At 38.4% G+C, this 13,231-nt stretch overlaps 1 protein-coding gene across 3 annotated transcripts in view; it reads right to left on the bottom strand.

The window, feature by feature from the left end:
* LOC141915499 (potassium voltage-gated channel subfamily KQT member 1-like) overlaps positions 1-12,115 on the bottom strand; it is a 164,229-nt gene extending 152,114 nt beyond the window's left edge. The window contains exon 1 of one of the 3 annotated variants that reach the window (XM_074807065.1): positions 11,999-12,115. In XM_074807065.1, coding sequence (XP_074663166.1) covers positions 11,999-12,033 — 35 coding nt within the window. In that variant the 5' untranslated portion in view covers positions 12,034-12,115. The remainder of the gene's footprint in view (positions 1-11,998) is intronic. The other 2 variants (XM_074807063.1, XM_074807064.1) reach the window with 2 other exon arrangements.
* Positions 12,116-13,231: the final 1,116 nt, after the last annotated feature.

The raw sequence follows: 13,231 nt of genomic DNA, 5'->3' as shown, positions 1-13,231 counted from the left end.
TAGATATCAAGAATAATCTTAAAATTCTAATTTTGTCTGGAGTGTCATCTCTAGAGTTCAAAATGAAACAGTACATTGAATATATGCGCGCTATGACATTACCAGTTTTAATATAGTCACTAAGAATGAATGACAGCTTATTGGAACACTGCCAGTTTCCTGGAAAATTTAACTAGGCCATACTCGAGGCATGTTTTCACACACTTGACTACATCGGTTGTGGGTCTGTCAGTCAGCCGTTTTATCAAAAATAAAATTTATTTCAATGAATCCCAAGAAAAAGTTTTCACTCAAAACTCAAAGTCGGGTCGGTCGGGTTACGGCAAACAGACCATTAGGCCTATTTTGGGATGGCCTAAGTATCAAGAATTGCAGGCCGTTTTGTGCAAGAAACTCAAGATGGCTGCCCTGGTGACCATATTTGAAAGCCGATGACCTCCATATACAATAGGCATGGACAGCATACCTACCCTGATTCTCACACAAAATTTTGCTGTATGTCATTAACAATCAGTTATATAATACTTTATTCATAATTTTGAAGCGACGCGCCGACAGCGAACGCTCAAGCAAGGTCAGTCACGTAGGCCAACGGTAACAACAAACAGACCACCGTTTTCCTGGTTAACAGTGTCTCTCCACATAAATTAGAGAGACTATAATGGACCATTTGTTGACACAAACCTTTAATAAACGCATGGATACAATCAAAATGATTCCACGCTATAATTCCACAATTCGACGATCGACGCACAGCTTAAACATGGCACCATCATGCAGTACGCTAGTCATAATGCAACTCTACGCAAATCAAAATCACACTTGATTTCCAAGAATTTACTTATGAGAAACGATCGAAATCTAGCATTTTGATTGGAAAAATATGAACACTATAGTTCAAAAAAGTAGATAAACCACCTCCGACTGTCTAATCATTGAAAAGCTTTGCCCTCATATGAAACTATTTCCACCATTCAACGATAGAAACTTTCCCACGGTCTTACTATCAACATTTTATAATAATTCAGGGAAATATTTTAAACAAGAAACGAAATTCTTAATATAGTCTTTCCTAAATTTACATGAGTGTAAGTTAAATCAGCATCAAAATTAAACATTGGTACTCTAGAGATTTAAACAGAACAAATGAAAAAGAGTGAAAACTATTGAATTGAATTCAAATGATGGGAGAAAACTAACTTTTTACAGACAATTAGATCGAAAATAAAGACGAAAAATATCAAGAAACTAGGGGTCCAGGGACACCACGCCCACTTGGGAAGTGGTTTCAAATGCTCAACAATCTAACAGTTTCAATATTCAGCGCCCGCCGGTGACCATATACAAAAACCAATGACCACAATCATAGAACATGTCAGCAGCTACGATTTGTAATTATTCCTTGTATTTATTCCTTGGAATAAAATACTTGTATAAAATACTTGTTCATCAGAAAGGAATGAACACTTCCTTGTATTCATCTGAATGAGTGACCTTATTCAAGAGTGAGGTGTTATATAGACAACTAATTAACTTAATTAGTCAAGTGGACACTAGTCATGTAGACAAGTCATTATGACTACAGTCCACTTAACAACTCCTGGCCAATTCCACATCATTTTCCTGTAGGCCTATACCCGGTCTTACTGATAATTGAACTGGCTAAGTACTTGCAGGAATTCACGACAAAATAGCGCGCGAAAAATACATTAAAATGAAATTTGGAAGGACTTTTTCATCCAAAGAAGGACTTAGAGTCAAAAAGAAGGACAAAGATGATGTTTGTCCAAACTGTTTCCAAAAGGAGGACAAAGAAGGACTTTGAAGGACTGCTGGAAACCCTGCATGTGTAACCCAAATGTCAAGACATAACATTGAACCGTCTTCAAAACTTCCCAAAATAACTGGATTCCGTCTATGGACAGATGGACGGACGAATGGACGAAAAGTCCCAAGTGGGTTAAAAATTCCTTTTTTCAAATCATCAATGGAAACGCATACCTACGGCAAAAAGTTTTTGGCAGAATTTCTGAGAATCCATGCTCTAAGTAATCAAAAAAGCCTAAGATATCCTCCTTGATCGAATCAAGAAGTTTTCATGAAAATCTTGATCTCCATCACACACGACTGCATGAATATATATGGTAGTGGGTTTTCCCCACTGACTCCAATAGACACTCTCCACATTCATTTTATACACTGTGTATGAAGTTGGTCAGACAATTTATTTTCGTCAATTGAACAATTTCCAAGATTCACTTCCCCCTTTCCCAATTTTACTGCCCTTCTATAAAATTTACTGCTTTTCACGGCCGGCCGCAACGAACCATGGCAGTTGAATCATTCGCAGTTTCCACGAGTATTTTGGCTAGGCCACACGCGAGGTGCCTTTTCATAGATGCCTACTTGCACAGATCAATATACCACATTGCAGCGAGTATACGTGTAAAGTATGAATATACATAAAAATGTTCTTACGAAACGAAATGTAGTTCAACAACAAATAAATTTAACTAAGTTAATAAATAAGCAACGGATTCTGATGAAATTCAATAGGGTTAGAGATTCTATTACTGCATTTGAAAGTTCCGAAGAGAAACTATACCCCTTTTGGAAGTTATTTTGTAGGGCCTACCAAAGGATGAATGTTTCATACGCGATAGCAAAATGGAGTTCGCTAAAGCAAAAGTCCATAAAATGTGTTAAGTGCTGATTTTGGCGAACAACAATGGCTGCCAGTCTTGATGACAGGGCCAGTTTTAGGGCTGAAGATTTGTCTAGGGTAGATACATGTATAAACCAAATATCAAGACATTACCTTAAAGCGTCTTCAAAACTTCCTAAAATAACTGGATTCCGTCTTACGGAAGGATGAATGCTATGACGGACGAAGACGGACGAAAAGTGCGAAAAGTAAACGCAATAGCCCGCTGGGACTAAAGTCCCAATTGGGCTAAAAATTCATTGAAAATGGTGGAAACTTATCATCCCTGTATTTTCCTCAAAAAACCTTTTTCCAACTTTCGAATGAAGACTGATGAAACCAATTGCGTGATATTTGACTGATCACAAAACTCATCTGATATGCTTTTGATCCCTCCTCATAGAATACCCATCACAAATTTCAATAATAAATGGCAAACCATTAGTAAGCTACAGGCCTCGGAATTTAGGCCAAAATTGACCTTTTTGGGCACAAAAAAGGTCACATTGGGTCTGATCGATCTAATTTTCGCTTAGGGCTATATGCTTTTCTTATTCTATCTCTCGGATATACAACTACATGCGAAAGATCAAGATAGCAGTTGGAAATGCCTTCAAAATTTCACTTGAAAACTTCAAAAATGTGTAAAAAGTGCTAATTTTGCTGAACAAAGGCCGCCAGTCGACCATCTTGATTCTGATCGGGCCAGTTTTTCGACTGGAGATGTATCTAGGGTAGATACATGTATAAACCAAATATCAAGACTATCCATGGAAGCATCATCAAAACTTCCCAAAATAACTGGATTCCGTCTAGGGATGGACGAACGAACAGACGGACGACAAGTGAATGCAATAGCCTGCTGGGACTTAGGCCTAAGTCCCAAGTGGGCTAAAAAATCTTTAATTCGAACACTGTATGACTGACAATATATTTGTAACATTATGCGCTAGTACTGAGAGCTAAGAGCAGCACACTGCTGTCACTCAATGAACATACGTGTGTAGGCCATGTATATATAGTTAGACACTATTGATTGCATACAGCAGGCAATCCTGTGCTTTTATGTGAAGCGTTATCGCCAACTTGCACAACTATCGTCAAACAAATTATGACAGTCCATGAGACAATCAGCAATACCGATAATCATTATCAAAGAGCTTCAGTTGGACAACCGTAACTACGATGCATGCGCACATGTGACATGAATTAGTTAAAGTCTCATTTTCAAGGAAGCTCCGAAAATTTTCGATTAAAAATTTTTACAGGCCGTAACTGGACATCGGTCGGCACCCCTGTAAAAACTACGGTAGGCTTACCCATTATTGACAGCACTGAATAATCAGTTGGTCTACCTTTATTATGAAACAATTTGTTCAGAAATAAACAACAAATTTCCCTAAAGTTGTTTTTGTTTTCATTAATCAGTGATAGTTTACTCATCATACACATAGCCTGGGCCAACATCAACTCGGAAATGTTGCTTTTACGACATCACCTATTCATGAGCATATCAAAATACAGTAGGTGGCACCACGTTACAGGCCATGGCAGCCCTGTTTCAGCATAATGTATACACACCCTAGATAGGCTTAAACTGTTGCAGATAGATGAAAATACAAACAACTTTATGCCATTTCATAATTCATTTCTGAATGCAAATCCTTACTGAACTAATCGATGCATAATATACCTAGATCGGAGTGCAGATCCGCACCTCTCGTAAATTGTTCAATAGGCCTAAATAACATTTAAAATCACTCAAATTAAGTCATAATTTTTGAACCAGACGCCATGGATTGGTGAAGTGGAGATCACAGGCACTCGCCGATAGGCTTGGGATACATTTCCTGGGGTTATTGATAGTGTATGTGTTTTGAGTGGTAATTCTGCAATAAAGCTACTTGTAACAAATTCTGCAATAAATCATAGATAAGAAATAACATCTTGCTACTGATATGTTTAATAAGATAATGGCCGCTGGCTCCACACACGGTAACCTCACAAAACACTAACAAACTTCGTTTTTCAATCTGAAATCAAAACTTTCATTTTATATGACACTTAGGCCTACTTGTAATATGGCACTGATAAATCATACTATCACATCGATTATGTGACACTATCAAATTTTTTGAATTGTCTTTAGTAATACGAAAGACAAGGTAGTTGAAAAAGCGTGAGCGAACAGTCAACCTCGGTTAATCTGTACCACTGGACTGAGCTTTTTAGTACGGATTTAGTGATATACGGATAACATAATTCGTAATAGATACGAATTAACTATTACCCGTATAAACTATGAATTTAAGCGCACAATCCGTATAATAGCTGGTTTAGTTATCTCTCAAACCGTGGACGGCTACTACAATAGAACTGCGTTCTAACAATCCATTGGGGGGGATAAAAAATTCATAGTATCCGATGGTTCATTAGTTAGATCCATTTGATATCATTCATACATGAAAAGAAATACCCCCTGGTGTGACATTGATGGATAAACTTCAGTGTTTTCTGGAGTTTCTCTTATTTCCTACTGACCACATTAACCTCAGATTACAGATGTTTATACTTTTTTCACTTCAAGTGCATGTTCAAGTGTAGCTGATACGGATTACACATTAGGATTAACATATAAATTGGGCAACGGGACCATTCATTTGTTTACGGAATAAGTGAAAAAACGGATTATGGAGTACGAATTAGACACAGAATCTTAAAGGGAATAACGTTACTGGTAATAACATTTTATTTATACGGAATCAGCACTTATGAAAAACTTTACAGGCGTTCAGACGGCAACACGCTTCATCATTTACCTTGTCATAGGCCTATACTAAAAGACGTTTCATAAATTGATAGCGTCAGTCAGATGGATGGAATAATAGGATGTATAACTGTAATATCACAAAAAAATAAACGCTGAGGCTATTTTTACGACGTCATAGACGGACAACACCAGCTATATTTACGATTCATTCCGATTGGCTAATTCACATTGAGCATGCGCAACTTAGAAAATTCGAAGTAAGTGTGGAGAACAAAGTTAGAGAAAATAGCGGATAGAGCGAGACTCGAACCCCGGCCAGTAAATTGCTAGCGCAGCATCATACCACTAGACCATTGAGCTCGCTGAAAACCAACTGAATGTTTTAACTACATAGGCCTATAGCCCCACCTTACCCTAACCCTATCCCTAGTTGTGAAACGGAACCCTACCGTACATCGTTGCTGAATGGCAGATTTATGTCGTGCATGCACTTAGGTGCGCGACTTAGAAAATTTAAAGTAAGTATGGAGAACAGTGAGAGAAAATGTGAAAATTCAAAATGTCTCTCTAAAATTACTCTAAATGTTATTTTTCGTTGATAAAACGCATAAATTTTGGTCTATTTTACCATAAGAATTTGAAACAAGAATAACTGCATTGGCATCAATGTCAGCCTAAGTTCATGTCCGAATCTGTAATTTACACTCCCATCATGCAACACGAGAAGCCACCATATTTGTAATGTTGCTTCACTTCAACTGTTTTTTGAGATGACTAGTCAAAAGTTTTGAGTTACTACGATCGTCAAAAGCTACTGAGGATTACAAATTTATGCACAAACAATAGTTAACTTCCATCTGATTACAGAACAGTCAGTTTGAGGTAAGTTGATGGTGTTTTAAGGGTTGAAATAGACGTTCAAAGCCTTGTCCCTCAAAATGAGGGATGAAAATTAACGTTATATGAGCACTTTTGCCCTAGACATTGTTTGTGGAATGACAGCTAGGTACTAGACTAGGAAAAAAAGAAGATTTGAAATATATGTTGGAACACTATCAAAAATAAAAATTGTCCTTTTGTTTTGGAAGTTTTATATAAATCCTTGTATGTCACCTTGTCTATCATACCACATGTACGCAATACAGAGAAATGTCGGCCAATGGCCGAATTTGTGGAGAAATTAATTAATTTCTCAAAATAATGTTGATTAATCGCTTGAAACATACTTAAAAATGGATTATTTCAAAAGGTACCTGTGTTAGCAATCAGGAACACTTTCCAAAAATGGCTTATTCTGCCAATTTCAGCGTTTTCCGCCAATAACAGCCGAATCAGCCGTTTATGGATCACTCTGTTTTAAACTGCCTCTGCATATTTAGCCGAAATCGACGTTTTCTGCCATTTTTGGCTTGTTCTTAAACGCCATTTCCGCCGTTTTCAGCTGTTACAGTTTTTAACCCTTTCAGTGCGTCCCCAATAAAATTGAATTTGAATTTGCATTTGTATCTTACCGATAAGCTTGCGTTTTTCTGCAAATTTTGCTCTCCCAAGCTCAGAATACGTTCATTTGATGAATAAATTCTGGTTATGAAAAAAATATAAGATGTTGTGCTTCGATTGATGTATCCTTTGTTGGATTTAGACGCTGAAATCACCACGAGCTCTTCACTTGAAGTTGAAAGGAAGAGGATTTTTGCTGCCATAGCAATCGTAGTAGGCCTACAGGATATTTTGGGGGTCTCCGATGCGTTTAATCGCAATTTTGAGTGGTGAAACGTCATCAAAGGGCCTCCAAGTAGACATATTTAGAAAATATAGGATGTTTTGAACAATTTAAAACAGATTTCATCGAAATCGTTTGGATATTTTAGGAGTTTCAGCAGTTTTAAATCGAAGTGTCTGTATAGGAGTTTCCACCCTGTATTGATTTTGAGTGTTGTAACGTCATGGGCCACCAATTCATTCAATCACTATCCATCACAAGTCCAATTAGCTGAGAGGCATTGAAGATGTTGATTAGCTTCAATTTACCAACACCATAGGCCTAAGCAGTCCAGTCTGCTAATATATCCCTCAACCCTTCTATGCTTTATTAGACCATGGACGTATAAACTAGTAGGATGGCGCACCAGCTATAAGATCAAAGGCCCCGCTGATAATAGTTAGTTACCTAATCGTTGGTGGTAAGCTTTTTATAATCGGATGGGCTTATACCAACGTTAGGGATGACAAGGACCAAAACACGGTTGAAAAAAGAAACACTTCAAAAATATACTTTCTATTCACTTCAGTCCACAATTAATGGCTTAATTCACAAACTAACACAGGTACCTTTCGAAATAATCCAATTTTATGTATGTTTCGAGTGATTAATCAACATTATTTTGAGAAATTAATTAATTTCTCCACAAATTTCGCCATTGGCTGCCATTTCTCTGTATTGCACATGTGGCATGATAAGACAAGGGGACCTACAAGGATTTATATAAAACTTCCAAGACGAAACGACAATTTTTATTTTTGATGGTTTTCCAACTTTTATTTCAAGTCTTCGTGTTTTCCATAATAAATAATGAAATAATAAATTTCTGGTAAAAGAAAAATGTGAATAAGTGTTGATTTTTTAATTTTTTTAAATTTCGTCGTTTCGCTTTGTTAGTTTGTGCTGTTGTCCTGGCCTCAGTCCACAGGTGCCAGCACCTCCAGTAATTTTCAAAATGGCAGCTGTTGACCGGACGGAAATTTACTCTCACTTTACGGCCGATTTGCACATGGATTAAGATCGTCAGGTGAGGTGTTATAGGTATCAGACAAACTACAAATCTGTTGTGCGTCGATTACAACAAAAATGGGACAGATATCTTAAGAGACAATGAAATGCCAGGCAAATTACTCGTCAGTCAAATTGGCTGACGAAGATTTCATACAAAAATGACCTTCCCATTCCTGACTGTGGTTTGTGAAAATATCCGATCGTGAAACTAAACCACAGTCAGGTTACTGACTACGCTGATAACAGCCATTCGAGTGATCCATAAACGGCTGATTCTGCCGTTATTGGCGCAAAACGCCGATGACGGCAGAATAAGCCGTTTTTGGTGTGTTCCTGACTGGTCAGTTTGTGAATTAAGCCATTAATTGTGGACTGAAGTCAATAGAAAGTATATTTTTGAAGTGTGAATGGGCTTATACCAACGTTATGGATGACAAGGTTTGGCCCTTGTCATCACTTACGTTGGTATAAGCCCATCCAATTATAAAAAGCTTACCACCAATGACTAGGTAACTAACTAAGGTATCAGACAAACTACGAATCTGTTGTGCGTCGAAAACAACAAAAATTAGACGGATATCTTAAAAGACCAGAAAATGCCAGGCAAATTACTCGTCAGTCAAATTGGCTGACGAAAATTTCATTGAAAAAATAACCTTCCCTTTCCTGACTGTGGTTTGTGAAACGAAGTGGCTCCTCGTACGGACCCGTACGAATAATTCCGTAGGCTATTCGTACCGGTATTCACACCCGCAAGGATTACTCTGGTTCGTACGGGAAGGGATAGGGTTAGGGTTAGGTGAGGCTATATGTAGTTAAAACATTCGGCCCACTGTCAGCAAGCTCGGTGGTCTAGTGGTACAGTGCTTCATCTAGCATTAAAAAAGGGCAGGGTGCTGATTTCAAATAAGGGCATTTTTGTGCGTGATTCCATCGGAGCAAGGGCACATAACGCACTCACGTCTGTTTTAGGGGCAAACTGCAATGTTCTCTAATGCATAGAATCGAGGTACCCCCTACTCCGAATGAGGACTAGAAACTATGTTTAAGTCTGATTTTGCCATGAGTGACACACTTGACCACAGTACATCCTCACACCTATGCCTGTCAATGAACAAAAGTTAATCAATAATATGATAGAAAGGGCACTCAAAATGATTTGGAAAACCAGTTGCAGACAAAAAAATAGCAGAAAAAAGCAATCTCAAAAAGCAAATGATACAGCGAAAAAAAGCCAGCAATAGTGTAGGCCTATAGGCCTACATGAAATTGCATATTTTTAATCTTAGAAATATCAAAATAATTGATTTAAATTGATAGTGTTAGTGATTGGCAAGAAACTGTTGATAATTGGTAAGCAGCCAGCTTAAGAACACATTATTGCTATTAGGCTACTCAAACTAATTGTCTCTGCGAGTCTCTCTGTGAGTTCACCGAACAAAGTTTTTCACCTTGTATATATAAACTTTGTCTAATAGTCTAGATAAAAAGATCCAGAGCATCACGATGTGTTTGAAACGAAACAATCCATCGAATATACACTACCAGCTTTACAACGGCAGTCGCTAGAATGATTGGCAGTAGTTAGGAAGTGAGCCAATTTCCTGGAAACTTAAACTAGGCCACGCGTCTGAGGCACGGTTTCACACGATGCACATTGACTGCAGCACATTTGAATATAACCACTGATCACATGAGCTACTATCGTTGATATCATACGAGACATTTCATTGCCGTCGCTGGAAACTTACTAACAGTGGGATGCGACAGCTTATTTTGAAAGCCCTGACTCATTACTCGTGACTGACAATGGCAGGAGGGCGGACCTACGGCAAGTGATGAGGGCACAAGGACGAGCATGGGACACATCATAAGGGCACAAGGGCGGCTATTTTCGGGGGCGGGACAGACCGCCCCTCTATTTTTGGCTAGATGAAGCACTGTGGTATGATGCTGCGCTAACAATTTACTGGCCCGGGTTCGAGTCTAGCTCGATCTGCTCTATTTTTCTCTAACTCTATTCTCCAGACTTTCCTTGAATTTTCTAAGTTGCACACCTCTGTACGCATACTGTCTGTCACATCTGCTCTCCGTGCGACGTTTTGGTCCGTAATTTCGTTAATAGCCTAATCGGTTTATCTATAGATATTATGCATCAATTTGTGCAGTAAGGAAGTTGCATTCAGAAATAAATCATGAAGTGGCATAGGTTTGTTTGTATTTTCATCTATTAGCGATAGTTTACCTAGCATACGCTCGCGTAATGCTGAAAAACGGCTTTTATGGCCCATCACGTGGCACCACCTACTGTATTTTGATATGATAATGAGCAGGTGATGACGTCACTATAACGCTTCCGAGCGTCCGCGGAGCAGATTTTTCAGCATTACGCGAGCGTATGCTGAGTAAACTATCGCCCATAAATGATAACAAAAACAACTTTAGTAAAAATTATTGATTATTTCTGAATGTAAAGTCCTCACTGAACAAATTGATGTGTAATAAAGGTAGATAAACTGTTTATTAACGAAATGATGGAACAAATTGTCGCACGGAGAGCAAGCAGGTGTGACAGACAGTAGTTCTGTACAAATAGCCTCCAGACTCAGAGTAATCCGTACAGGTCCGTACGAATAGCCTCCAGAGTAATCCATACAGGTCCGTATGAATAGCCTCCAGAGTAATCCGTACAGGTCCGTACGAGTAGCCATAGCGTTTGTGAAAATAGGCCTAACCGATCATGAAACATCCTCGCTTGCCAGGGATCCAGTATCACTCCCGAACCCGCTTCCACCAGCCCCCTGGCCTCACGAAGCGTGATTTCATTACTGGCGCTGTTGCGCATGACGTCATAGGCCTATATCGACTTTCGAAATACTTCCTTGTTCGGTAAAACGTTCGCTGATTGGTCAATTTAATGGGAAAACCAACAGAAGTCTACTGCTGTTTGTTACAAGCGCTGTGATTGGTACGACCGCATTCTGGTCGGCTAGTAACGACTCCAACGACTCGTGAGGTCAAGGGGTTCGGGGAACAGCTTTAGCGTAGTGGGTTTGAATCCCTTGACGGGTGAAGATGATCGTGAAACTGAACCACAGTCAGGTTACTGACTAAAAATAGGCCTGCCCCACAGGGGTTTGGCGATGGGCTTGGATTTTATTTCCGGGTTGTTGATAATCTCGCGAGAATGGCGCTAAATATGAACTGCGAATAAATTCAAAATATCACGGAAATACCTTGTGTTTATATTGTTTATTTATCCGCTATAAAGTTCTGATAAACAATTGGTCGTTAAGAATCATTATCAGACAGTCGTCACGCTTTACTATATAAAATAACAAGGGATGAAACGCAGTTCAAGTCGTGCCAGCCAGAAAGTTGGGACAGTCACGTGACTTAACGCTTCTTATTTGACTGAATGCAAACCCGAAGCATCTAAGACGGAAACTATGATACGAAAAAACGACCAATTGTTTATCGGAACTTTATCGCGGATAAATAAACAATATAAACACAAGGTATTTCCGTGATATTTTGAATTTATTCGCAGTCCATATTTAGCGCCATTCTCGCATGATTATCAACAACCCGGAAATAAAATCCATGCCCATCGCCAAACCCCTGTAGTAGTGGCCTGCCCTATCTAATCTATGGGGCATGCCGTAGAAATAGAAATTTTTTGGAGGGTGCAATAGAATAGCGCCCATTCAGGCCTGTCGGAAATCAGATATTCTACTACCGGTATTGTTACCTATCTGGTGTGCGCACATAGTTAATCCTAGGCATCTAACATGTCTAAGAGTATCTTGGACATAACGAATACATTCATTCACTGTGTAGGCCCTATGTAATCAACTAGCTCGAGGATGTTTCAGAGAGAGTAAACTCTCTTCCGCAAAGGAATTTCCAATGACGTCATTTGGTAGACTGGTTGTCGGTCTCTACCTTCATTTACAGATTAGACTGGTTGCCGGCCTCTACCTTCAGTTAGAGACACACTATTGGCCCTTGCGGTAAATGAGCGGTTGAAGAGAGAATCCCACAATGATAATAAAAGTCCGAGAATGTAACTTCGAGATAGTAGTTTATTTCAACGTTTCGACTATATCCTAATAGTCATCTTCAGGAATAATGAGATACTACAAAAATTATGAGATATATATACAATCCAGAGACAAAGAGACTAATTCAAGTAATCAGAGATGATACAAACTGAAGGAAAATTAACGTAGAAACAGTTACACGCTAAAATAGATTAAAGGGAAGCAAACCAAGGGGTAATTATAAACAACAATAGTGAGTATAAATATAAATTGAAACTTAAAATCAGTTGTAAAGAGACAAACTAGGGGCACTTAAATTAAAACAATGGTGAATACAAGTTGAGAGACTAAAATTGATGAGAGAACAAATAACAAATAATCGAAGGGGAAATCAAGTGTTGAGTTTAACCAGTTTACAGAGGAATTTTGATATAAGTTTATTATGGGGTGAAAAAGGTTTGTTAAGGTTTACAACGTTGTTCGAATTTTCAATTATGAATGCAGATTCCAAAATATGTCTTTTAGTTTTATCGCTGCAAGGGTAAATTAATTCAGCATTAGCGAAAATTGTGCGAAGTCTGAAGTCCTAGCAACTCTGCTTTCATGTTTAAAGTTTTTTTACATCTAACTTATGCTCTTTTAGGCGTTGGTTAAGGTTCCGACCTGTTTCTCCAATACAAACTTTGTCGCAAAGGTATTTTATAAATTCCACAGTTAAGGGATTCGGTTTTCGGTTTGTTATTAATCAATATGTTACTAAGTTTATTGTTGTATTTAAAGAATCGTTATTTATTTAGTTTTTTTTTAAATATATATCTTACTTTATTTGCTAGTGGAAAGCTCCATTACATCTACATCGCACCCACTGGAGTCAGGTGGGGGACTGAATAGTTGTTACATGATTGTAGCGAGAGATTGCAGGTCGAAAAAGAAAATTACCT

This window comes from Tubulanus polymorphus, chromosome 1 (assembly GCF_964204645.1).
Source record: "Tubulanus polymorphus chromosome 1, tnTubPoly1.2, whole genome shotgun sequence".
Taxonomy (NCBI): domain Eukaryota; kingdom Metazoa; phylum Nemertea; class Palaeonemertea; order Tubulaniformes; family Tubulanidae; genus Tubulanus; species Tubulanus polymorphus.
The sequence above is the reverse complement of the archived record's forward strand: the minus strand, read 5'-3'. Positions and strand labels throughout refer to the sequence as shown.